At 44.8% G+C, this 27366-nt stretch overlaps 1 protein-coding gene and 1 long non-coding RNA gene across 6 annotated transcripts in view; one reads left to right on the top strand and one right to left on the bottom strand.

Moving 5' to 3' along the window:
- The window catches only part of ZNF532 (zinc finger protein 532), a 32172-nt gene extending 7664 nt beyond the window's left edge, over positions 1-24508 (bottom strand). Inside the window, exons 1-8 of one of the 5 annotated variants that reach the window (XM_056513898.1) lie at positions 22970-23057; positions 22353-22493; positions 20609-20718; positions 16766-16876; positions 12211-14570; positions 7518-7699; positions 4539-4715; positions 876-1038 (exon numbers count right to left, since the gene is read on the bottom strand). In XM_056513898.1, the coding sequence (XP_056369873.1) occupies positions 876-1038; positions 4539-4715; positions 7518-7699; positions 12211-14550 (2862 nt within the window). In that variant the 5' untranslated portion in view covers positions 14551-14570; positions 16766-16876; positions 20609-20718; positions 22353-22493; positions 22970-23057. Of the gene's footprint in view, positions 1-875; positions 1039-4538; positions 4716-7517; positions 7700-12210; positions 14571-16765; positions 16877-18838; positions 19119-20608; positions 20719-21200; positions 21956-22352 lie in introns of those variants that run through there. The other 4 variants (XM_056513899.1, XM_056513897.1, XM_056513901.1 and 1 more) reach the window with 4 other exon arrangements.
- The window catches only part of LOC130265104 (uncharacterized), a 178310-nt gene that overhangs the window by 84447 nt on the left and 66497 nt on the right, over positions 1-27366 (top strand). The window lies entirely within an intron of this gene.

The following is a 27366-nucleotide window of genomic DNA, read 5'->3' as shown; positions in this document are numbered from 1 at the left end:
GAACATCTTGGCTCAGCCCTTTCCTCATCTCCTCCTCAAACTGAAGACTGGCTTTAAGACCACCTGTATTTTTTTAAGACTTGTGATCTTATTTTCAACACAACTTTGGAGAATTCTGTGGTTACAAGTGCCATAGCTGGGACTAAAATGCAGAATGATGGCTTTAGCAGTTTTCCACTTTGCTGCAGAGAAACAGCATTCAGGCATTGTGTCAGTCCAGGGAAGCATAGCAAGCTGCACAGCACCACTCTGGGCTGCAGGGCTGAGTTCAGGCACCAGGGTTTACAAGGCTTGAAACCCTCAGCTTTGGTCTGTGACATGAGGTAACAGTCTGTGCCCAACACAACTAACATGACAACCAGGGGCTGCTGACCCTTAAACCAGGATTTACAGGAATCCTTAGCTGCTAACAGTGTTTGTGAGGAAATCCACTTGGAGGCTTTTTTCAAAGCACATGTGTCCAAGTTCATATGTTAATACACACATCTAGCAACATACTGCTTCCTGGTCAATTCTGAACATCAGAGGTTTGATTTTGTGATGCATTCAGCATTCTTAGCTCCTAACAATTGGAATAATGCTTAGAATACTATAAATAAAACTCAATATTTGTTACTATTGGACTTGCTGAGACATTCCCAGTATACCAAAATCAACATTCTTACAGAAAAACCGACTGAGTCATCACAGATATGCTGAAGATCAAACTAAAACATTTTAACATTTGAGGACAATATTCAGAGATTATCCCTTCAGAATTATTAACATCTCTCTCAGCAGTCTTGTTATTCTGTGCCTTTTCACAGTATATTCTCACAGCATATGTTGCATGACAAATGGTATCAGGAAGGAAACAAGAGAAGATGCCCACACACCTTGATATGATCCATCATAAGCTGTTTCTGTGCATACAGAAGAGAACAGTCTGGACACTTGAAAACAGACACCTTCTGATTTTCAATGTGCTGATCAAAGTGGCGATAGAGCAAAGGTTGCAGAGTAAACACAGTGTCACACATAGAGCATTTATATATTATTCTAAAAACAGAAGTACAATAAACAATGTCAGTCATGTTGATGATCTGTTTGCAAGAATCATGATGTTAACTTTTTTCTCATCACATAGAGGATCTAACATGTTTAAGCAATTGTTTCACACTGCCTGAAAAAAGTTAAACTAATTCAAAACATCCTCCAATTTCGAAATATGGGAGCAGTAGAAGAAGCAGAAAAACAGAAAAATAATTTTAGAAGTGCAAACAAGAAGCCAGAAGACAACAGCACATGCCAGTTATATATACAACAACATCTGCTCAGATACTGTGACAGCTCAACACCTTCAGTTTCTGAACTCAGGTTGTAGCTAAAGGATGATCTCACTGCTCCAGGTTACAAAGGCAGTGTGTTTTAAGGGAGTGACTCATTCAATCCTAGTTAGTAACATACTTCAAGATAAATACATTTCTGGCAATGTTCATGGCTTTGATGCTCCTGAATGCCTAGACTCTGTCAGTGCAGGACAGGATTTCCCTGATCTGCCATTCCAAGCCTTGATGAATCTGTCATAGAAATGTAGAGATACCAGCAAATGCTTCCTCTCTTGGAGCACATGTGACACTTTTAAACTTAGGTCCCTCAGCCTCCTGTTCTTACAGCAGTTTTCTAACCACAGATCATCAGATGAGAGAGAAATAGAAATCTAAGACATCTAATCTGTAGTGCTGCAAACAAAGTTCAGCTAAAATAAAATAAACCCAACCACAGCTGCTCAGTACAGCAACAGGCGTTTCCCATCTTTAAGAGTAACTTCCACCAAAAAAAAAAACCAACCCTCAAACCTCCCTGCCTGCTCAAGTGCTAAATCTTCTCATTAGCCAGACAGATGTTCCCAGTCCTTTCTATATCCCTCTAAGTAATTCTCACTTGTTCCAGAGCTCTAGGGATCACTCTGCACTGTGTTTTGAGATGACAAGAACATGGGCATTGCTTCCATGTCCAAGGTGTCCTGTGATTCCAAATGAAAAACAATACATTTCATATTAAAGGGAAAGACTTTGTTCTTGTGGTATCAAGTAGTGCCAGTTTCTCACACATGCCAAGATAAATGTCTTATTTACACAGCATCCTCTGATGATCAATGTGCTATTGCCCTGCTTTCTGCAGTGAACCCCTCACTGCAGATCTGCAGTGAATCTGCTACAAAAAAATCCGATGTCTTTCTGAATTCCTTGCACATAAAAACTGCAACTCTCTAAAAACACCACAAGCTAAATCTCTGTATTTTCTATGGCAGCTAAAGTACTTTACTCAGCCTTCACAGAAGCAAAACTATCTGGTAAAGATCCAAAATTCAGACAAGTCTCTGGGCAAAGACTGTACTCATTGAATTCATACCAACAAACCTCCCAGTATGAGTTATAACTATACACACACTGAAGGAGTATTTCCTTCAGACGCAGCAAAAACATGATTTTCAATCCTTAACAACATACATGCAACCATGTATGCTGGTTTTGGTTTTTTAAAATTTAATTGAAGTAGTCAGTGTTTAACATGCAACTGCCTAAAATGCTGTTCAAAGCTTAAAGGCAGTTCTGCTTCTACAGGATGTCATTTACAGGGATGCTGGAATAAGTCAGGCAGTCCATCCCATCCCATCCCATCCCATCCCATCCCATCCCATCCCATCCCATCCCATCCCATCCCATCCCATCCCATCCCATCCCATCCCATCCCATCCCATCCCATCCCATCCCATCCCATCCCATCCCATCCCATCCCAAAAAGCTTAGAGTATATTACAGGAGAGAGCTTCCCAGAGTTGAAAGACAAGACAGCCATCCATTTCCCTATATTAAAATAATCTTATTTCATCCCACTGACATTCCCTGAATATAAAAGTCATTTTTCATGCACTAAATAGTTTAGTGCATGTGTTCTGCAGCAACTGTTTGTAATGTAATTGTAAATCACACAGTCCCAGATAAATGCCAGAGGCAGGCAGCCAGATTCCCCAGGAGCCCAGCTCCTGTAACCAGAGCAGTGTCACCTACAGAGTCCATGGGTCAGGGGTGCTGGCACTGCTGAAGCCATGGCCAGTGTCCCTGGGCCAGAATGAGCTGGCAGTGGCTGCAGTCACAGCCTGGGTGCTCCATGGTGCACAGGTAACCCAAACATGGCTCTACTGCCTCAAATGCAACCTGCCAGCTCTGCTCAGAACTAGGCAAGCCCAAACTCTCAACACTGCCAGGGCTGGGAAAATCAGTCACTTAAATGCATGCATTTAAGGCAGCATTTAGACAAATTTAAGGGGAACAACACTTCTTAAGAGTGGTCAACTATGGGTTCTGTGACTTATTATAGTAGTACGTAATAAGATTTCATTCCATTTTTTAATAACAAAAGCAAATTTGTAAAGGAATACAATGGAAATATGGAAAGAAAACGAATGCAAAATACTTAACTCATGAACCTGATCAGAAATAATTTGGCAGATCAAAGCAGAGTTCACTTTTCTATGTGTAGCATCTTACACAAACAGTGATATTAATCTTTTATATTTCTCTAAGGAGAACTATGGGAACCTAGGAAAAGTTTTAAATGCTGGTATCTCACAGCCTCTGACTGATGATAGCATCCCGAATTTAGCAATGTATCATTTCCCACTAGACAGAAATGCCTTCATTTGGTATCAACATGGCAAGTCTGTTGCCTTTTTTTTTTTTTTTTTTTTTTAATAGAGGTGTAAACGAAGAAAAAAATCTCCTGTTAATATGTTAGAAGAAATAGTGAGAAACAGAACTCTTAGGAATGCTGGTTATTCCATCACATGGCACCTTGTCTGTTCCTGGGCCTGCAGGTGGAGAAGGGTGCTCAGAGAGGCTCAGGGCTGAGGGCTGGAGGAGTTGGCACACATAGCAGCACCTGTGCTTCAGCAGAGCCTGCCAGGCCCAGCAGCTTTCAGAAGACCCTGAAGCTGAGTCCTGCCTGTGCCCTGCGTCACCACCTTAGCAAACTAACACCTTTATGGCCAACTTTCCCAGCTGCAGAACAAAACCACTTCTGCTCTAAGCCAGAGAGAGATTACCTACTGGAAAAAAAGCTTATATAAACAGATAAAATGGCTTTTTCTCAACTTTTCAACCACATTATGAAAATCACCATGTAAGCACTGATGAGTCTTAGCAGCTCTTTTTGGAATCACATTACTTTAATTAATAGTAAAAATGCAAATGAGCTAAGCAGATTAAAACATCAGAACGAGCAACACTCTGGCCACCTGTCCAAATAATTTGTGTAATTACATTTTGCAATCACTGTCTTGTAGCATGCAGTGCTGAGAGATCTGCTGGTGCATTCAGAGAAATGTCACCTTTGGCCACTGAAGTGCCAGCTGAAAAGCCATGAAAGCACTGCACCAATCCCACACAGCAGCAGGCTGACAAGCTGGTGCTGTCTGGGGTGACCTTTAGGGTGCAAGCACAGGACAGCACGGATTCCACAGGTCATTCATGCACTAGAAGATGAACTTTGCTTACTTTGGTTCGCCTATCTTGATACCCGGGTGCTGTGTGTAGGCATGGGAGTGTGTGCTGGGAGCAGATTTAAATGCCATGGGGCAGATGGGACACTTGTAAAAGACTTCACAGTGACAACCTTGAATGTGAGACTTGAGTGCTGCCACGTCAGAGTACACAACGTTGCAGTGCAGGCAGCTGTGGAGAGAAGGGAGACAGTCAGTGCAGCCCTGCCCCCAGCACTGCTGGACATAATCAACAGGGATCTTCAAGCAAAGGGAAGAGAGAAACACACATGGGCAACACTGGATAAAACTACATCACTCTGCCGACTTAAACAACCCAGTAAGAATCAACATAACCAGTGATTTGTGGGTCACAAAGTAAGGGGAAAGAAATTTCACACATTTTCATTTGAAAATCTAAGAGATGTAAGGTCAGAATATGTTTTTATGTTATTACAATAAAACAGATAGAAGGGTGGACAGAAAAATACTCTATTGATTGCACAAAAAAATGCTTAAGTCTTCTGCAAATTTGGGAAGAGATTTTCCAGAATACATTTTTATCACATGCAGGGTATTGTTTAAAGTACACCACAGCAATTTAGAAACCACCACCAAATGGAAAACCAGTAAGGAAAATATTTTCACCATTTCCCTTGTTTAGATTTAATGAAGATATACTGGTAATGATTTTCTGTACGTGTAATCAAATCAGCACTTGGATTAAAACTCAGGAAAATGAAACCAAATCCTTACTATCAGATCAATATATCATACTGGAATTCAGAAAATATTTTTCAAAAACATACTTCTGTTGTGTCGAAAATTTGTGACCTTTCTGCATCTACTCTAAAACGAAATGATTAAAAAATTGGATTAATATTAGAACATAAGAATTTTGATACACAATGGTCCCCTTTAATGCCCTACATGTCCAGTACCAAATGGTCCCAAATCAGTCCAAGAACATAGTGCAGTCAGCAATTACCTGTCAAATGAGACAATTTCTTATTGATCAGCATTTTGCAGTGAGACTTTTACAAATTCTTCAAATGTGGAAGGCCTCCACCCTTCCAGAATTTTAACTTTAGCATCTATCATGGCAGTATGATTGTTGTCATATAAATGTCCATTTAATTTTTCAATAGTTTTAGCACCCTGATGATAGCAATAAAGCAGGAAATACAGTTCTACACTGGATTCAAGGATCCCATTTTACTTTTAAAATTTATCAGCCTTGAATTTTATGAAATGTCATCCTTTCTTTCTCTGGGCATTTAATTTACACCCATCTAGTCTCTGCTTACCAATGCATTCTCTAAAGCAGATCATTCTAATCTTTTCTGGCTCTGTTAAGACCTTCTGTGCTCACACAGAGCTGAGCACTCCTTCACAGCAGTACTCAGTGTGATGCTGAACACCCAGACACTCAGGAACACATCCACCCCTGAGGTGTCCCTCCAGAGAGCACTCTCACCTCCCCATGCCACAGCTTAGCCTCACTCTCCAGTGATGCCACACAAAACTCACCCTCAGCATCCACCACTGTGTGTTACTCAGTTCCTAAGGACCAAGCCTTCCTCTCAGGAGCTGCTCTAACAGCTTCTTCTTTCACCTTGCAGGATGCAGTGAAACTTCAGGCTAAACTTTTCAGCTGACTCAGTGCAGACAACTAGCCTAAATAGTAGAATCAAAGGGAACTTCTTGGCACAGGCCCTTTGGAAAGGCAGGACAGCTATGCTGCTCCTTAGGCAAAAGCATCTCAGCTCTAAGGAGAGGCTGAGGAGTCTAAGGAGGGAGGCAGTAACAGTCCCAGAGGCTGCTTTTGCTTGCCTGGGTGATCTTGCTTTAGTCTCAGCAGATCAAGAAATTCTGACTTGGTGTGACAGGAGATGTTTATGAGACATCTTGAAAAGTTTAGTGACTTAGATTCCCACTGAAGGGGATTCTGTTGGTGTTCCTGGGACAGGCCAGAAGTCCCTAGAGGTGATTCCCTGTACAAACCCAAGAGACAAGAGGGAAGAGCAGCACAGTGCAAGAAACAGATGGAGGAAAAGCAGGACAAGACAGACTACTGCTTGAGAGAAAAGGGTAAAAGGCCCCCAAGAAATGAAAAGGGCTTGGAGTTGTGTCAGGCCATGGATTCAAGCTGAAAACAGAGGCTTGGTGCAGTAAAAATGCTTTCTTCCCTTAGGGGAAGACTGCACAGCCATCCTGGAGAATGAACTGTGGCACCTGCTACCTGCTCTAAGGTTTCCAATGGCCTTTTCCAGGCAGACAGGGTGAAGTGGACGTGGTTTTGGAGCACTAAGCAAAGCTCAGATAGGGGTGGCTCTTCTGATCTCTTGCTGTGCTGCCTGCCATTCAGTGCAAGGAAAATTCCAACAGAAAACATTTTTCCAAGTCTTTCAAAACTAAACATTTCTATGAAATGCTTCTGTTCCCCATTTTTACAGTGAGTTGCCATTACAGGGAAACTGAAGAGTAACAAAAGAGAACTAAAGACAAGGCTGTTTGAGAAAGGCAATTTCCAAGTGATGTAAAGCCAAGGAACTTGCCACAGAAAAGAAAACAACCAGACAGGTGCAGTATGCCCATCAACATCTCAACCATACATTCTGGACGTACTGAAAATTACTGTTCTAGCAGACAGAACAATCTAAAATTAAATGTGTTGAAAAAACTCGAGAAGTTTTTTAAAAATCTGAAATTAAGACAACGCATCTGAATTCTCTAGACTTTATAAACTGTGAAGTCCTGAATATGTGTGACACTAGCTAATACTCTGATTTATTAATATACAAAAGTGGATGCCCAAAACAAAGCAGAATCCTAATGTATTTATTCCAAAATTTTAGTTCTAATAGTACTGTTGCCATGACAATCTTAAACCCATGAAGCTGGTATTGTCCAAACAATGCTCATGAAAATGGAAAATCACTTTTAAAACATTAATTATACATAAATTGACAACAAAAGGAATGATTATACTGACCGAAACCCAACTCTTCGGGTGTAATGCAGGCAGTTCTTAGTGACATGGGTCTGGAAGTGGACAGATCTGCAGATTGCTCCACATTCAGGACACGTGTATGGAGATTTATGCTGATGAATTCTCTGGTGTGATGCAAAACTGCACTGGTTAGGAAGCAGCATCTGGCAGATATTGCATGTCTTCTAAATGATAAACCAGAATAGATGAGACAAAAGGTTTGGTTCAGCTCTACATAATGTCTTGTGTCAAACACTGCAATATAGCAAATACAGGTTAAATATCAGAACTTGCCAAAGCAGAAGGCAAGTACAAGCACAAGCCCTGCTGACAGAGCTGGCAGGTGCTGGTAGCCAGACTGACTGGCATTCTGGGCCACAAAGCTCCTTCATACACCACTCACCATGGGAGATACACATGGTTTACAGAAATACTACTCAGGTGCCTTCCCAGATTACCTCAACAGGGCAAAGGGCCAACGTACAACTCCAGAATCAAATTATTACTATTGTCTCTTATGGTTTGGGACTTGTGAAAACTCACCAGCGACTTGCAAAGATCTAAAATCAAACCCAAGACTCCTTCATGACATCAGTATTTTTTTGAACATGTATTTGCATATTTTTAGGAATGTTCTCTCAAAAAGTCTGGCATATGTAGTGATGTGTACTCTGCAAGAATATTGACAAAAAAACCCAACCAAAACTCCAGAGCTACATTATGAATTATTACTAACATATGCATGAAGAAATCCTGAAATAAAAGCTCTGGGAGCACTGTGGCCTGGTGCATTTGAACACAGCCTGTACAAACAGAGCTCTCCCACGCCCTGACACAGCAAGATGGCAAAATGCAAACCATTAGACACACGGCACGTTAAGCACAGAAAAGCTGCCATCACTGCAATGCAGGTTCCACTGCAGCAGTGCCAGCATGGGCAGATGTGCTGCTCTCCTGCAAGGCTCTGCCTGAGTTCAGCTATCTACAGGGATTTCAAACTGGCACCTGCTCAGAGCCTTTGGGACACAGGCTGTATTGGGACACACTGAAATATTTGCTTTGAAATGCCAAATATTTGGCCTTAATTGACTAAACAGTAGCCAGAAGTGGGGGACTCACAGCCTCAGGCTGACCAGAACTGTTTTGGAGTGTTAACTTTGTCTTAAGTTCACCTAAAGGAAAAACTCTCTGACCAGCCATAAGTGCCACATTTACAGGGCTCAGTACCATTCCCCAAATCTCTCTTTGGCTGTTCCTGTATTAACAAGCTGTAATACCATAGAGAATCTGGAGCATCATTTGATTATGTAAGAAAACAGCAAACCAGAACTTCTTATTCCAGTGACAGAAACATTTGAAGGTTTCACAGTCCTTCCAAAGCCTTTGGCTTGCAGGACTTCTGAAGGGAACTGGGATGTGATGCCACAGAACAGCCACACAGCACTGCAGCCCCAGCTCAGTCATCTTCCTGACTTTGCAGCCAGACTCGTCTGCTGACCCAACATGCCAATAATGCTCTCAGTTAAGGCCCCTGCTCTGCTGTTTCAATGAGTACAGAAAATGTTTAGTTGTAACTGATTACAGTAGAACAAGAAGCATCTACTGTGAAATTCTGACATTCAGCACATTTGCTTACCATTTTATTTTGGGCTTAAGGTGGCATTAACTTCCAGTTCTCTCATTCCAACCCACACCAAAATAAAACACAGTTTGTGAAAATCATCACCTGCCTGCATTTAAAGTCAAAGTTTCAGAAAAAAAAAAAAAGGGTTAGAAGGAAAAATGGTGGAGCTGGAAAATAAAGATACACACATATGCTGAGTATGAAGGGAAATGAGCTATGTAGTTTCCATGGGAGCTGTAGACTCCCATCTATAACTAAGAGAAATATTAACATTCACTAGCCCAGATTTTCTACCTTTTCCCCCCAGCAAGTAGATGAGGGTTTTGTTCAGCCAGAGAACCTGTCAGTGACTCAGGGTTAATATTCCTTTAGCAGGAATATTCCTTTAGGTTAATATTCCTTTAACAGGAATATTAATGGCAATAAAACATTACAGAAAGGTAACAACTTTATAGGGAATGCATTTTCATTGCTAAGATTGTTCTACCATTGCTTATCTTAAACAAAACATTCTACCTTCATAACAGGAGTATAAGAGCAGCTACTTACTCATTGGAAACACAAAACTATACATTTTCCATTTCAGGAGCAATTAGATGGGACATTAGAAAGAAGAGTAAGCTGCAAATAACCTTTTTTCCTATTACTTGTTTGCAAAATCTAGGTATTCATTTTTATTCTTCCTTCCTTCCTTTCAAAAAAGAAATACCAATCTCACCTAATTTCCCTGTCTTCCTCACCCCACAATAATGGCAGTTGTACAGCAAAAACCCAGTGCCAAGCACTAAGAAGGAAAACAAGTCAGAGAATTTCTCATCCAAGCTTCTCAAGAGGTAACATCTAATGAAAGAGCAGCAACATACTTAGTTATCAATGCCTATACAGTGTCTTTCTCCAGGAAACACTAACTCTACAGGATGCAACCAAACACAACATAAAACCAGCAGCTGCTTAACATGTGGAAAGGACTATGAGAAAAGTTTAATTAATATTTAAAAGGATATTTCAACAAAGAAGATTTAAAACTACATATATTAAGTGTTCAAGTAGAAGAACATGAAAATAGCTTCTTTTCCTCCAGTGCTTTGCACCTTTTTTTTAAACCTGCAGCTCTTAAGCAGAGCAGGTTTCCATGAGGAGACACAACACCCTGGCAGGCAGCAGGCAATGCCAGCTGCTCCTGCAGCTCCAGGGGCTTCTTTCCTTGACCAGCAGTACTTGGGAACTCACACTTCTCTATCCACACTTCCCTGCAGCTGCATTTTGACACTCTGTGAACATCACGATTGCTTTCCTTTAGTAAATTACCAGGATAAAGAGTACCTAAAGGACATGAGAGGAAACTCAGCAGCAACAGGGAAAAGAACCAGACAGAGGAGAAAGGGAAGGGCAAAAGGTTTATATATAAATGTCATAAAGACAAAAATCCTCACACCCTGAAAGTGAGAACATCACTTTTTCTTTGTTCTCTTTCTTTTCATTTCTATTTTAGCCCCATCCAACTGCTTTGTCTTGGCACCTTCTTACTTGCTTGATTTTCCAGTACCAAAACCAACAGGTTTTTGCAAGGACTACTGGATCTTAGATGGAATGTTACTTAGATGGAATGAGTTTCTTACAGGAAAGAATCTATCTGCAATCAATAAGCACCAGCAAATCAGTTAGCTAAAAGCCCTAAGAATTAAGTAGCTGAAGCTGGTGCAGAATATACCACGGTCAGCCTTTAGATGCTGCTCAGACCTGCAGCACCATCCACGGATGGACACGTTTGCTGAAGGAAACTCCCTCAGGTAGGCACACTTGTAGTATCTGACACACAGACATCCATTTGCATGGCATTCCACCTGGAATCCAGGCTAGTCAGCCTAACTCTGCTAGCCAGCTGAAGGGAGCAGCTACAGCAGACACACAATCCAGGTTATTTCCACGTGCAATTCCCCTTACATTACTGCAGTGGTAGGTGCAGTGGGGCTGCTCCGTGGTACAGAACAGGCCCTACAAGCAGTGAACACACCCTGGCAGGAACCTGCCTCTGCTCCTACGACTAGGGCACTTTTTCCCAGCTGCAGGATTTAAAAATCTTTAGCCTGTCCACTGTTGTGTGATTCCCAGGAAGACTCCTGGGGCACTCCTGTCTTGAGCATACCTGCAGGTTTTCAGCTTCCCCTGCAGCAAGAAGCTGGAGCACCAAGTTCACTGAATGCTTTGAAACACACCAGAATCCCTTTTAATTGGCACACCCCAACAGAGATCCAACCATATCATTTAATTAACCACCTTCACTCTGCTAGGATTATAAAATACATCGCACACTGATTAATATTAAGTTTTATTGAATTACGTATTTCTTTCAGGTCAGGCCACATACATTAGTAAAGAATTTTCAAATGGTTTTTAAGCTGAACTCATTAGCATTTGTAAGAGGAAAAGAAACCCAACCAACTAAATCAATGGTCACACAGAGAAAGGAAGATGTGCAAGTGAGAACAGCATTTTGCACTTGCTGAGGCAGAGCTGAGGCAAACAGCAGGCATTCCTGTCAGTAGTCAGTGTGCCATTTGTCACTGCCTGAGTCCCTCCCTGCATGTGAGGGGAAAGCCTCGCTCGCTTAGGGCACTTGGTGGAAACTCTGAAACTTGAAGACCAATCGAGAATGAATCACTTAAAGTTATCATTCAGGTTGAATAGATGGGCTGTTAATGAGGGTGCCAATTAAGTGGATTCCACAGGCTAGTCAAATTCCAAAGCACAGAAAAAAGCATTATTATTAATAAAACCCATTATTAATTTCTGTATTATAATGTTCAGCTGTAAGAAAGCTAATGCTAAATTTTAGCAAAAATATGCAGTGTCAATTTCAGATTTCAGGGCCTAAAAAGATTCTAAAAAAAAGTCTTATTTAAAAAGTGTTGATATTTACTATGTAAGCGCTTGCAAGACTTTCTGTGGTTTTCATTTATCATTTTAATCACAGAGGTTCAGATAATTAACAGCTAAATGAAAGTAAAAACATATCCAAAGTCTCCTAGGCTTATAGATGAAACATTGGAATGTAAACATAGGATACTCTACTTGTCCACTTGTGTCTGCGGCCTGCTGGAAATGAGTTGCAAGAGATGTCTCATCTTGGAAAACTTCATTGCACTCCAAACACTTTAGGCTATGCCTGCAGAGCCTGGACGGATCCTCGTCGAGCGGCATGGCTGGAACGACGGGAGAGCTGGCCGGGGCCGAGATCACCGTGCCGGTTAAGCCAGGCTGGACCTTGGTCAGCGAGTGCGTGCCAGCTGCCCCCGGGCTCTGCAGCACGCCCGCTGCAGCACTGCTGCAAGGAGATGCTATCATCTGATCTGCTGGGACTGGCTTTAGGATCAGGTGCGAACACTGCATCACGACGCCTTTCTCCTTGTGCCCACGAGCGTGGGACAGGAGACTGCATTTATTGTAGAAAACTAAGTTCTTTGTACAGTGATTACAAGTCACTTCAATTCGCACACTCCTCCTGTCATAGTGCTGGGTCAGGCTCTTCTCCAGGGCAAAGGAGTCGCCACACTCCAAACACTTGTAACCTCGTGTTGGGAGCGTGATTCCGGCATTGGCAGGGGGGCTAAGGTTTGGGATGTAAACTGGCACAGGATTGACACTGCTCAGCACCTTATTGAACGCTTCCACTACAGAGCTCTGCAGAGACGACACCACCTGCACTCGAGACACTTTTTTCGAAGGCTGGGAGGCAGCTGCAGAAATTATTGCCTGCTTGATTTGCTGCTGGGGTTTTGTTAGCACTTGGCGCAGTTCAGAGGTGGTTTGAGCACCCTGAGGCAAAAGGTTAAGGTTGGCAAGATGGACTGTCTTTGGCACAAGTTTGGCACTGGCAAGGCTGGAGGCTGGCACCACGACCGTCTGCTGCTGGATGGCGTTGGCAGCTTTGATAATGGCGCTGCTGGCGCTCTGCACGGACGCGGCAGAGATGACAGTGGCTTTCACCGTGGTGTTGTTAGCCAGCTTCAGATTGATCACCTGGGAGCCTGCTGTCTTCACTGCTGAAACCGGCAGGAAGGCAGTAGCCACGGGTTTGATAGTGACCTGTTTGGGGGCAAGCTCTGCAGATCCAACTGCATTGGTGACAACTGAGGACTGCAGAGGAGCTCTGGGAGGAGAGGAGAGAACAGCAGCGGAAGCTGGTGAGGACAGGAGAGATGTCATGGATGTTACCATGGAAGCACTCTGCTCTGGCTTTTTACCAGAGTCCAAATCTACTTCTGGCAACACCCTAGTAACAGTTCTCTTGATCTCCCCAGAAGAAGTCTTGATGGTTTTTATGCGAACCTTAGGAATTGCTGGTGTTGACCCTGCGGGAGAGGACGGCGACCCTTTGCTGCTGTTCTCACTCGAGACGCTTCTGGGACTATCGGGCGGCTTGACAGGCGGCTTCCTAGCACCATCGATGAGACTCTGAGGCTCAGGAGATTTTTCAATAGCCCGGGGACTTTCACTCATGTCTTTTGGTAATGGAGAAGACTCCCCTGAATTAGACTGCAAATCTTTACTGCTATCTGTAGCTGCCTTTTTAGCACTCAGTGCTGCAATTGCAGCAATGCAGGATGAAAGCTTTGCTGATGACTTTGCTTTGGACTGGGAAATGCTGGCAAGATTTGTGTCACATTTTTCAGTACTCAGTTTTCCATCAAGTACCCTGTTTTCAAGAAGCTTCTCAGAATTGTCTTTTAGTAACTTGTCCTCTGTTTTTCTAGTTTTAAAAGGCTCATAGACACCTAAATTCATGGAGTTTGTCTCCGACTCTCGTTTAGCAGTTTTATTTTTATCTATACTACTTGAATGAGCGATTCCAGATTTAATTAAGTTCTCCCCTCCAAGTGCCTTTAGTTTGTCATATTCCTGCTGAGATAGAGATCCTGCCAAGACATTTGCTCTGAAATTTGCACGCATCTCCTCTTTATCTGGGGGGTCATCCACCTCAATTCTCTCATCATCATCAAATTCTTCTGCACTTGATATTGGGCTGAACTGGTTGAAAGCTGAATCCTTCAGTGCAGTCTCAGAAGCTGAGCCATCATCTTTAAGTGATTTCCCTTCGTCTTTACTGTAACTCTCGAGAGCTGCTGATGTCAGGAAGCCGTTGTGCAAGCTATTGCCCGTGGAATGGTGGCCGTCCTTCTCCAGCCCTTCGGAAGAATCAATAGTGCGCACATTCTTCACAATGACGCTCACCCCAACGTCGGACGATGATGGGACATGGGAGTCTTCATCCGCATGTGCGTTCTGTTTTATGTGGCTTTCGTGGTCATCGTGTCCAGATTCAATAGCTGCTTTGGGATCCACCATGTCTGGTATGTCAAAGGCTGCAAGCAGGTCATCGAAATCCGGGGTCTTCATATCCCCCATGGCCATGTATTTGACTGTAAGCAAATCTGTAAAATAAGCAGAAAGTCATCACCTTAAGCTCTAGTAGCAGTCTTAAATAGTCTTATACAGCATAACAGTGTTAACAGTCTTATACAAAACAAGTGCTTGTTCATATCTGCCATGTAAAGAAGTGTTATTTCACTTCTGAAGTAATCTTTTCAGAGATTATACATTACAGAACAGTGTTCCAGTCCAAGTGTACAGTTGAATTATTACACAGAGAATTACAGTAATCCATGAACTCCACAGATGCTAACCTGGCCATTTTATTCTGGGCCCAAATTGCAGTGACTTTCCTCCTGTTCTCTCTCCTATACTCCCTCCTAATCTCACCCACCCAGACTGCAAAATACCTGCACATGCATAAAAACAACATGAGACACTTGTAATTTCTCTTAAGTCTTGACTTTTTGACTTGACTAACAGTTGCACTATTTATCTGAGGAGTATTCTTGAAAATAATGAAGTATAAAGTAATAAACATCTGTAAGACTTACGTATTCATCAACACTGGCAACCTGGAAGTCCTTATGGACTATGAGAAGGCAACTCAGGAAAATTTTTCAAAGATACTGGGATAAACACAGACATTTCATGAAACAGCTTCAAATAAATACAGAAGGGTGTGGAAATCTGTTTACACAGTTCACTTAATGGTTTTGGGCCCTTTGTCTGACTTCAGAAGTCCTTAATACAAAAATAGATAGATGTATAGTATCAAAATCACAAAGCAAGTTTCTGTCACGATTAAATGGAAAAGATTGCAGATACCAATGCATATCAAATTAATGTAAAACTACAGAAAGCTTTGACACAGTTTCTCATTTGCCTTCTGGTTGTACATCTGCCCATAGGTGTCTTTTTACAGTTGTTGCATACACTCAAAAAGAGCTAGAGAGTCTCCCTAGTCTGAAACTTCCTCTAATTATATATCCTGGAGTTTAATTAACATTTACCCATAACAATGAATTAATTAATACTTAATTCCTCCAAGTATGTTTAAGATCACGACTGCCCAGCAGAGAAGACACAGCTGTCCTTTACTGAGAACTACTGCTGCCCTTATCAAGAACTTCTCTCATTCTTCAAACTTTTCAAGCAAAGTTAAACAAAAAGGGAGACAAACATGGTCAGCTGTGATACACAAGGAAAAGAAGCTCTAACCTGGCTATTTTATTAATCTCTTTCTCACTATTCTAGGGCACCCATTTTAAGCTTCAGTATATAAACTATGTTTCCACCACAACTGCCAGGACTCTGCAGCCATATTCCTCACTTTTTTTTTTTTCCCCTCCACAAACTTAGTAACTCTTTCCTTTAAGGATAAAACTCCACCTCTCATCCAAGATCAAAATCAACTGACACCTTGGCTGCCAGACAAGCTGTCAGTCTATTCCTTCTCTGGGCTGACATGATGCCTGCAAATGCTTCAGAAGAGGAAATAAGGCAAGCTCCTGGTTCCCTAGGAAACCATGACTTTCCAGGAACTGGAATTTCTTTGAAAAGTGCTCTGAGAATGCTTGAGAAAAGTTATACAGAAAACTAGTTTATTTAAAAATTCAAGCATTACTTTGCTTACTTATCATTCACTAATAGAAGTAAGAAGGAAAAAAATCTGGATATGGCCAACAGAATTACACAGCTATTAAACCACAAAGCAGTGAGGTGAAATTCTTCTGGGTTCTGCTTTTCTGATGGTGCTTGAGAGAACATCTGGGAAGAAATGGGTCTTAAAAACTTAAAATAACAGATCCTGAATAAACCCTTACTATATGGTTTCCCTGAATCTCTTTAGTCACAACACCCACCTCTATATCTGTGCAGCAGCATCTTACTGAAAGAGAGCACTGGGGGTAAACCAGCAGTGGCTTATTTGTGTTCATGCTTTCCCAAAGCACGTGTGCAATTGCTTTAACTGGACCAGACCATCTTTTCTGCCTTACTGAATTCCTACCCTCTGCCTTCAAATCCCACTTAAATATTTAACTCATGCTTTTGTTCAGACAATTACTCAACTTCAGTTTCCCTCAGCAGCAAGTCCATTTGTTATCAAAGGAAATAGGAAAACCACCAGCTTTAATCTTCATCTACCTAAGGTATTCATGTTCTGTTACTACATTCCTTTACCTGCCCTAAACTCTTGTTTTTACTGCTGTTTGTACTACACACCCTTGTGGACTGCACCCTTTAGGACAGAGACCTTTTCTTCTGCATGTTCTTCCAAAAACACCAGCATTCTTTCCAGTTTTGTGAAATGAGGACACTGAGAGACACCTCTTTTCAGGATCTGGCAAATGGCAGTATCTTGGTTCTGGAATAGCCACATACAGAAATTAGTCCCAGGCAGACACACTATTCCAGAACAAAATTCCAGTGATCTGGAATAATTATCACACTTCCAAACAAGAGTAATGATGTCTAAGTAACATCAAGCTCATTCTCGAAGAAAATGCCTACACAGGGAGCAATACCACCCTAACCAGCATAAACCCATACTTTTTAAAGTTTGGGTTTCTGTGTCCTTGTGACAAGAAATTTCATCAGGTGGAGAAGACATAAGGGATTTATTCAGAATTACAGGAACATATATCCTAACATTAGGCAAACTTGGTCCTAAGACACAGATTATGAGCAGTTCATTGGTTATTAGTAATTATGACTGACACACTTCCAGTCATTTGCTCTGAGAGCCAAGCATTGTAAAGGCAGACAAAGCAATATGCTAATCTAACCACAAAACCTTCTTCAGGAAATGGGAACCACATCTCCAATCACAGCCTTGCCTGGTTTGACATACTCAGCAGGCAAGTGGGATGTGCAAGAGGCCACTCCAACCACAGTCAGCAATGGCTCTCATGCTCATATACATAAAATACAAGTTCCTTTTCACTATCAAAGGGCCCATTTACTGCTGTAAAACCCAAACACCCACTTCCACAAATCACAGAAATTCCTTTAGTAGTATGCAAAGCAATTCTTACCCTAAGAAATTTCAATTCTCAGGATAAAGGTCTTATTTAGCATCCATTTAGCATCCATAGCATCAGTAAGGACATGCCAGTCCTAATTAAACATCTTTGTAAAGTATAGTCTGTTTCACAGTTAAAGTTCATCCCAACAACCTACTTTTTCTATATTATACACTGTATCTACCTGCCTTCAAGAAAGGTGAAAATGCAATTTATTTCCATGCTCAGGACTCAATGAGTAAAAGACTTAATCCACCATTCTGACAGCCAAAATAGTGTTGTTTGTAGTTTATGACTCCTTAGGAGCCTCATCCTCTAGTCCAACACATCAATTTTTGAACTGGGTATCTCAGATTCTCTTGGGGTACGAGGAAACAAGAAGGGAAAGAGGGGAATCTTCTGGAGTCTGAACCACTGCTAGCACAGCTTGAAGGGAGCCACATGCAGCCAGTTCAGAGTTCAGGACAATCAGCCTTTGGCTGGCAAAAAGAATAGGGGTGTTTCAACACGAGTAAGCAACCTCCTTATGGACAATATGGGGCTGAACAGGCCATCCCAGCTCCAGCTGGACACATGAAAACCACCTGCATTTATCAAGAGATTCGGGCCAGGGTTTGTGTCTAGCCACTTCCCAAATCCCTCCTAAAACAGAGATGAATTCCTAAGAAGCAGGGAAATCTACATACCATTGTTTTTGCAGTCTACTTAGATATTCATTACAGTCATGGCTTAATTTTGTACTTCTATGTGTAAAACAGGCTGGGGCAGAAACGTGGAAAATTCAGATGCACAACACCAATTAAGAGAATTCTTAGTTTCCCAAACTAATGCAGACTCGAATTACATTCTAAATGGCACAAGCTTCCCACCTCTTTCCTTTAAGGTACTTTATTTTTGAAGTGGATGGCAACTGTGGCCCAAGCACAGCATGAGCAGCTGCAGCCTCCCAGAGAGCTCTCCCAGCCAGGCAGGGCCCATCAGGCCTCAGAACACTAGGGTCAAGTTTGGGTTTTTCTGAACATATATTCCTGGTACTCTGCTGCATATTTGTACTTTAACACATAGGCATATGGCTAGGAAAACAACAGTTAGTCAATTCATTCCAAAGGGACCTGGAATGTGATAAATCCTTACCCTCATTCTGGAGATCAAATAACTGAGACCAATGCAAAATGAGATCCTGGGTGCTGATACAGAAGACCAGCCCTCCAGCATTAGCATTTGCTGCTGGCCTGCCTGCACAATCCAAATCTCCTGATGAAAAGCATTTACAGATATTACTAGACTGAAAAAAGACAACTCACCAAGAACACTGCAGACTCCATCTATTCAGTTTCCTCATCTTACAGCCAACAAAAATCCCTGCAAATTCAAAATCTCCTTTGCTGAAAATAAAAATTCATAATACACATAGCATTCAAAAACCCAAACAGAACAGATTCAAGGAATTTTGTCACAATCCAAGAACTTACAATTTTAAAGCTGCCTACTCTTCTGGCAGAAGGAAAAAAAATCCCAAAAATCACTCTTGTGTAATGCATGATTTTTAGCTGATACCTGGCAAAGAACATGCATCCTCATCAGGAAGACATCCTATCCCTATCCTGCAACAAGAATTCCTGTTTGCAAGCATCATTCTGTTACAGATGTCTACAGCCAAATATAGACCCTCTGCATCCCGATGCTGAGAACAGGAGCAGAGATCAGCACAGTGATCTGTCAGGCATTCTGCTCCACCACAAGCTATTCACTGCTCTACCAAACCTAAAATCAACACATCACAGCTGCAGTAAAGCCCACAAACCCAGAATTTCAGGCCAAGTGTTAGCATGCTATTTTCACTTTTCTACAGCTAACAGCTCAGTGCCTTATGTAACCTACTGCAGTCAGAAACAAAAAGGTTCCCTTGTATTGTCATCCTGCCTCAGCAGCCAGCACACAACTTACCTAGTATCCACAACCTCCCAAGGCTTTTAGGATTGTCTATTCTGCTGAGCACAGAGGAAAGTACCCTCACTTCACAGCACAACTGAGTATTTCCAATGTTTTGCCTCCATATTACCTTGATTGCTGATTACCAAACCAGCTAACACAGCCAGGACTGGGAAGATTTTTTTAAAAAAATCACACTGGCTAGGATTCTAGAGTTGCTGATTTCCTGTTAAAGGAAGTAACAGTTCTAGCAAAGGAATCCCCCAGGCAAAATGCTTAGTGATCCACTGTGCAAGCTCCAACAGCCTTTGTTCTTCCCTTTGCTAGATTCATCACTGCTTCCTTCTCTCTGCCCCTCTCCCTCTTTCTGAATCCTTCAGATTTTGCTATAAAAATGTCAGCTCAAATCTAAGTACACATTTTATATTTCCTCCTTGAGAAAGAAAAACTAAAAAATTCATCCATTATCCATTGCTTTGAGTCAAAAGCAGCCACCCCTCTGCAGCTGCTGCACTGCCCATCCGGTTTCCTATGCACAATACTATAGCTCACGCCACTGATAATGCACTGGAGCTCCATCCAGCCCCCCAAAATACATCTCTCCACTTGGCTGCTGCAAAATCCTCCCCAGGTTACAACAGTTTAAGAAAAGCCATCCATACTATTTCTTTTGCACGGGTTTTTTCTCTGTAGGTGACATTAAGTACATGTTTAACACTGAAGACCTTAATTAAAAACCAAGTATTGGGTCACTGAGATGTGGTCAAACAACAACGTGTAAATAATCTGCAAATTACAGACAGCAAATTCTGCAAATTCTGTGAGTCTCTAACACAGCACAGAACAGCTCCCTGCCACAACTGGTCCACAATTCATGATTGTCATTCAGAGGCCTATTCCCTATCACTACAACTGTGAAAAAAAACCCTTATATCTGGACATATTTCACTGAAAATACTGTATTTAGCCAAGATATCAGTAAGTCTTTACAAATAATAGCTCCAATCCTATTAAAACTGGAGGACCTTAATAGCATTTCTTCAGTAACACTTAAACAATTGTCTCCTTTCTAATGTACCCAGTGTGCAATCAGGATGTAGCTCCACGCTATTGTTATATTCAGCCCAAACACCACATCTCACCTTGTGAACCTTGACCTTTGAGAGATTTTTTTAGCCAGTGCTCAGTTACTGCCACAGCTGCATTACCTCTGCAAACACCAAAGGGTTAAAGGCAGCCCCAGTCAACAGGCCTACAAGGAAAAAAAAAAAAAAAAAAAAAAAAAGGGAAAACGAGTATGCCTTATAGCATCTTTTCAATGCTTTTATGCACAATTCTACAACAATATTGTTTCCTTCTGGCCTTAGAGAAAGGCACAGCAAACCCCCCCATTAATGTTTCCTAAGGAAGCAAACCACAAGACAGCACCCTGTAAATAAAACAGCATGCAAAGCATCCTCAGTCACAAGCATAGCTACAATTACAAATAATTTAATCCATTTTATTTCATTTAGTTTTAAAATAGACTGCATAACCAGTGTCCCACCCTTGCAAAGCAAAAATATTTTAGTAAGGGTCATAAATCTCAGCTCTCGCCCATTCCTTAAGCATAAAAAGGCACGAAAAGCCAAAGAAATCTCAGTTACTGCAAATATGTACATTTACATACAGAACCCTTTATGACTACGTTAGCCACATACCAGTGCTGTGTGTCTAAAGTGTGCATTCACATACTGTTTTGGGATGGTATCTTTCTGCAAGCTCCTCTGCTTTTGGCTGCCATGAAGGGAGGAAGCTATCCCAGTGTAGTAGCTCAGTGACTGCATTGTGTTCAGGAGCTGATCTGCCTCAAACCAGTTCCAGCCGGTTCTGGTCACCCTACATAAAAAGCTATGGCAACCCTCGCTGAGTTGCCAACAAGACCCTGAAAATCGCAGGGGCTGTTTTTTGTGTGGCGTGGGGCCGGCGCAGCGCCGTGCCCGGCTCCCCCTGCCCGGCCCACGCAGCCCCGGCTCCCCGGAGCCCCCCGCCGCTCCCCTGCTCGCCTCCCCCACTTACCTCCCACAACCTGGCTGAGAGCTGTGTGTGCGTGCCTGTCTGTAGCTAACAAAGAGACCGCAATAAAAATCCTCACAGGATCTCTCTTGCAGCACCAGGCAGGCTCGGCCACAGCCCTGGGAGCCGGGCTGCCAGCCCGGGCCGCTGCCCCTCTGCTCCCCCAGCTGCGGGCTGGCTGCTCGCACACGGCACATCTGCCCCTCATGCCCACGGCCATGGGGTGCCCGACCAAGGGCTTCTCCCGTCTGCCCTCCCCACCCCTCCTTCCATCTGGGGCCGCCCGAGTGGCATTTTCTGTGCTCTGAGCAGCATTACTACAGAGTACCCGCAAACGCGCCTCCCTCCCCTCAAGAAATCAATTTCCGCAGCAGCAAGATGCCTACAAAATAGTTCCTTTGCCCCCTCCTCGCAGCACCGACTTGGCTGCTACACTGATTTTTTTTTTTTTTTTTTTTTTTTTTTTTTTTTTTTTTTTTTTTGCTATTCGACTATGCTGGAGGCCTTGAGAATCAGAGGCTGCAGCCCCACGGCTGGGCCGCCCCCCCGGCTCGCAGCCGCCGCCGGGGAGGCCCGGCCCGGCCCTGGCAGCGCCCACCCCGCACAGCCCGTGGGACCGAGCGCCGCCCGGCCTGCGCCTCTCGGGCGATGCCTGCCCAGGGCCTCGGCCCCTGCGGAGCCCACGGCGCCCGGGGCTCCGCACCCACCTGCGCCCTGAGCCCGCCGTGTTCCTGCTCCCCTTCACCTCGGCCGTGCCAGGGCCTTTCTCCTGCATGGCTGACAGGCACCCAGACCGAGACAGCAGCCACCCCGCTCCTCTTGGCTACTCACCCTTGCTCTGGGAGCACCAGTAACCACCTCCGCCTACGCGCTGAAACCCCCTCCTCTCGGAGGCTGCGGGAGATGCTGCTCTGCAGGGCTCCCTCCGGGCGGGTGGGCGACCCCGGCAGAGCCTTTCTGCCCTGGCTGCACCTGCAATTGACAGAGGTCTCGGGCACAACCCTGCACCCCTCCCTGCGGAGACACCTTCTTCGCATCCCTCATCCCCACCCCGTTCTGGGGAGAACCACCATGCTCTTCCGCAGCCTCGGCCCGTCTTCCCCGCACAGGCTGCGGCGGCCGCACCGCGGCCGGCCCTCCCGCGGCCCCTCGGTCCGGGGGGCCGCTCCCTCCTCCGGGCTGCCGCGGCCCTGGGCACCTCCCCGCGGGTCTGCGCGCTGCCGGCCCGAGCTGGCCCTGGCCGAGCGGGCCTTGCGAGCCCTGGGGACGGCCGGGGAGGAGAGGCCGTGGCCCCTTCGGCGGCGGGGAGAGCGATCCGCCCCCGCCCGGCCGGCCCGGAGCCGCCGGCCCGGGCAGCCCCTGCTCGGGTACCCGCGGGGCTCCGGCCGCAGCCGGGCCGGGAGGAAGCGACCCCATAGCATGCAACCTCCGGTCCCCATGCGACACACCTGCTGCGGCCGGAGCCGGCGGGCTCGGGCAGGGCTACGGCCCGCGGCGCGGCCCGGCCCCGCGTCGGAGGAACATAATGGCAGGAGGCTGCGGGGCTGGGCGGTGGGGGTGGGGGTGCTCGGCGGCACAGATGGGGAGACGCTCCCGTGTGATTCCGTGTGGAACGGCTCCCTGGAGAGTGCCGGGGGCGGGGAGGCTGCGGGGCCGCCGAGCGCCGCGGGGCCGGGCCGGGTCGCGGCCTCCCGCAGCCCGGACGGGCCGGGGATGTTCCCGAGCGGCGCCGGCGGCAGAACCGCGCCGGCCGCCGGGGCCGATCTCCCCCGCGCCGGAGAGATGCTGCCCGGGCCCGCCGGGCTCTCCCCGTGCCCGAGCGCCCCGGGCCTCGAAGGGCAGCCGGGGAGATGCGCCCGCGGCCGCCGCTGCGGCTCCAGGCCAACAAAGGACGGGAGGAGCCACCCGCTGCCAGCTCTGGCTGCTCAGCCCCTCCGCCGCTGCCGCGGCCGCCGCGCCTGGGCCCGGCGGGGTCACCCCGCAGGTGGGCTGGGGCCGGGAACCGTGTCCCGAGCGGCGCTGCCGTTCCTCCCGCTGCCGCTGCCGCTGCCGGCACCGCCCGCACGGCCCCGCGGCCCCGGCGCTGCTCGGCCCGGCCGCCTTTGTTGGCTGCGCGCATCCCGGCGGCATCGCCATTGCCGGAGCTCGGGGCGGGATCCCGCCCTCGCCCTGCTACCTCCGTGCAGCACCATTTTCACAATGCGGCGTTTTGTACGCGAATCGCTTTATTGAACCGTACAAATGGCTTTAAATACATAACATCCGTCCTAAATTTATGCTATGAGCATACAGTATAATAAATATTCTAGATAAAATAATGCTGGTGTCTTAACGTCTGTTACGTTAGCCAAGTGTTGGGAGTCCCGAAGGCATTCTGCATAAGCACAGCTCTCTGGAAAGCTGCCCCACAGCTGTGCCCGCAGGTATCGGTGGGGCAGGAAATTCCCCTTGGGCCCATCCCCTGGCTGCTCCAATCCAGCCTGCAGCTAAAAATTCTAACTTACTGCAAGTAACCAAAACAGCAGCAGAACACAGGTTCTACTGATGGTCAGCAATGGCAACCAGTGAGTCTAACAAGTTTCTAAAATTTGAATATAATAAATCGCTTTTAGCGATTATATAGCAGTGGATTTGTGCACTAGTTTTAGTGTTCAAGAAGGGCTATGCAATTCAGCTTGCACAAGCCTTGCGCTCATCCTGCAAGTGACTTGTAGATGTAGGCCATGATAATTACAAGACCCTATTTCTTCCCAATTCCCCAGTAAACTGATTTGATTAAAGAAGTGAAAACTACACCCTCTTACATTCAATTTCTGTAGTCAGCTTGCATAATAGCATAAAGATGGCAGCTGCTACTACTACTCTGGTATTAATATCTGAAATGTTAATCAATTTCACAGTTCACACGTGGCACAAAGGTCCTTGCCTGTGCTGCCTTTCACATGAATCTAGTCGTTTTCCTCCCAGCCAGGTGTCCTTGACATCTCCATGGGAGAAAAAGTCTGTCACCCTAAGTATTTGACTTAAAAAATATAAAATTAAGATAATTTAAACTACATTTTACAAGCTGTGCCAGGCTGATAGCACTTGTCCAGTGGTTTTTTTGTTTTTGTTTTTGTTTTAATTCAAGCACACAAATTAACAGGTTCAGCATCATGAGTGTCCCTGCAGTCCCTTCTGCATTGGGAGGAGTTTTTGGCATGTTGACCTTCTGTCTTGGCTCTGAAGTCTTAGACCAGAGGTCCCGTTCACTGTCCCAGACACTGCACTGTCCCACATAATCCTTAGAACCTGCGGTGGCAGAAAGTCTCCTTGTTTCAGTTACTCTGTTCCATCCCTTGCTGTGCAGCAGCAGCGCAGAGTGCCCAGCCCGGCAGGGACAGTCTCCGTCCCGAGCACCCCCAGAGGCTCCTCCCAGCTGCACTCCAGCTCTGAGCTGGGCTCTCTGGCCGTCGGTCTGACCCCTGCAGACTCGTGCTTCTTCCCCCGGGAACCAGGCACAGCGTGAGCCCCTCCTTTTCTCTTCCTGCAGAAATGCTTCCAGTGCAGCCTGCTGATCCTTCTGAGCAGCACCAACGAGTGCTGCCAACTCACAACACTTTGATGCTGCAGTGAATGCTGAACTTGAGTGCAATAACAACTTCTTAATTATTTAACTTCTAAGGATTTTAAGACTCTAGAAATTCAGAGCACTAAACAGTGGTGTATTCATTTAATGCCTTCTGTACAGGGATCAATTTTAACTGCATCAAACAGAGCTTCTGCACATTAAAGATGTGCTGGGACTGAAGAGGATTTTGCAGGTTGACACAATAAAAACTGAAGTCAATTCACATTTGTTTTTTTTAATGTCCGAATAAGTACTGCCTTCTTTGTCCTTCCTACTTTTAGGGAGGACAATAACAAAACATTTCTTTTCTAGCTAGCAAAGCATGCTTAACTTAAACAAGGAGGGTAAAATACAGATTCCACATTTCCAATCCTGGATTTTTCAGAGTAATAGCTATACAACTTATGCAAATGCTTAATAGTGTCTGTTAATTCCATTGCTTTTTTCACCTTCAAATTTCTTGTAATGTGATCACCAACAGCAGAGCAGAAGCTTGTATTTCTTGTTTTAGAATATTTTTCTTTTTATCACTGTTTAGAATGCAGTAGTATTTTCCTTTAACTATGTATATTTAAACATTCAGTATTTAAAAATTAGTTTACAATTAAACTTCCCATTTTCTTCTATGCTTCTATCACTAATCTCCAGGTATTTTCTTGGGGAAAAAATAATTTTCCTGGTTATTAAAATATATCTTCTATTACATTTTTGCTTTGATTGCTTTTTGAAATGATGAGATTTATTAAAGAAGGTCATCTCATAGGAGATAAGATGAAGGACTTTGGTAGGAAGAAATGTACAAACACTGCCCAGAGCTGTGGAACATCTCCACAACAGGCAGCTTCCCCCAGATTTAAATGTATTCACAGAAGTTTGTGTTATCCATCTTCAAGGACAGAATCTTTACCTACAGGGTGAATGTTTGCAATGCCCAAGTAGCATGAAGAAAATGTAATGACTCTCAAGATGTTAAATACTGTAAAAGCCCAAATACTGCAATGTCTTGAACAACAAGAGACTCCCATTTTTAATCATCTGTAAAAGAGATGCTGATTCAGGTGTAATACAGAGCCAAGAGGATTTTTCAGGGATTAATTATACCTTTTTTCTGGCTGTTAACAAACAGAGCAAACTAAGCATTACCCAAAGAAATCAGAGTTGGTTAGTGAGGATCAGGGGATTAAAGGAGGTTTGTGAGGAGTTCCAGTCAATACTTGGCTGTTCCACGTGTTCTGGGAGGTAACACTGTGCTGTGCCACGCTCAGAGGTCACAGCTCTTCTGACAGGCAAGAGATGAGCACACACTCCTCAGGCACTCACCTCCACAAGAACTGTGGTGTGAAGGCTGTTCCCAGCGGGACACAAAGGGCTTTGCTCAAAATGTGCACGTACATGAGCCCAGTGCTGCACTTGCAGCAGGCCTGGCACACAGGCCATCTCCTGCAGCCCTTGCTGGCTCATCCTCAAGCTGCCAAGCAGTGACACTGGTGTTCAAGGCAGCTGAAGGCACTGTCACAGAGTTACATCTGTTGGCAAAAGCATGCCTTCAAGCCCAAGCATTTCTAGATAGGAAATAGGAAAAATGAAATAGAAAAACCTTTATGACTTGATGACTGTCAAAAGCTGGAAAGGCATTTCTTCTGCACAGGAGTACCATTCTTGGAAAGACTGACTCCTCCAGAGGCAGGGCAGCCACTGCTCCTCTGGGCAATCTGCCAGTGCCTCACTCCCTCCACAGGCAAGAATTTATTCTTATTTCCAATCCTGTCCTCTGACAATTTAAAACTGTCACCTCTTGCCCTGTCACTACAGACAGGCTCTGGTGAAAAAATATGTACCCTAATACCTTATGTCTGTACACTCCATTTCTAGAGCACCTCCCACCCTGAGGCTGCCTGAGCACTGTCACTCAGTGCCTCAGCCAGGACAGCAGGAGCTGCTGAGGGACAGCACACACCTGAGCACAGCCACCTGCCTAGCAGCACAGGGGGCACAGCCCCAGGCCAGCCCTGCCAGCCTCAGTCCCCCAGGGGCTCACACAGCACGACCACAGGCACTGCAGAATGTGAGGCTGATGGAGTTTTGGATTTGCCCTGACACTCTGCTCTTTTCCAGAACACCTTCTGAGTGCTGGGCCAGGCTCCCTCAGTCAGTTCCTCATGGGGAATTAGCCACCTGCCTGATTAACATCAGAAGCACAGAGCTCAGCAGCCTGGCACATTGAAGAATGCCTGT

This window comes from Oenanthe melanoleuca, chromosome Z (assembly GCF_029582105.1).
Source record: "Oenanthe melanoleuca isolate GR-GAL-2019-014 chromosome Z, OMel1.0, whole genome shotgun sequence".
Lineage (NCBI taxonomy): Eukaryota > Metazoa > Chordata > Aves > Passeriformes > Muscicapidae > Oenanthe > Oenanthe melanoleuca.
This window is presented reverse-complemented; position numbering and strand designations above follow the sequence as displayed.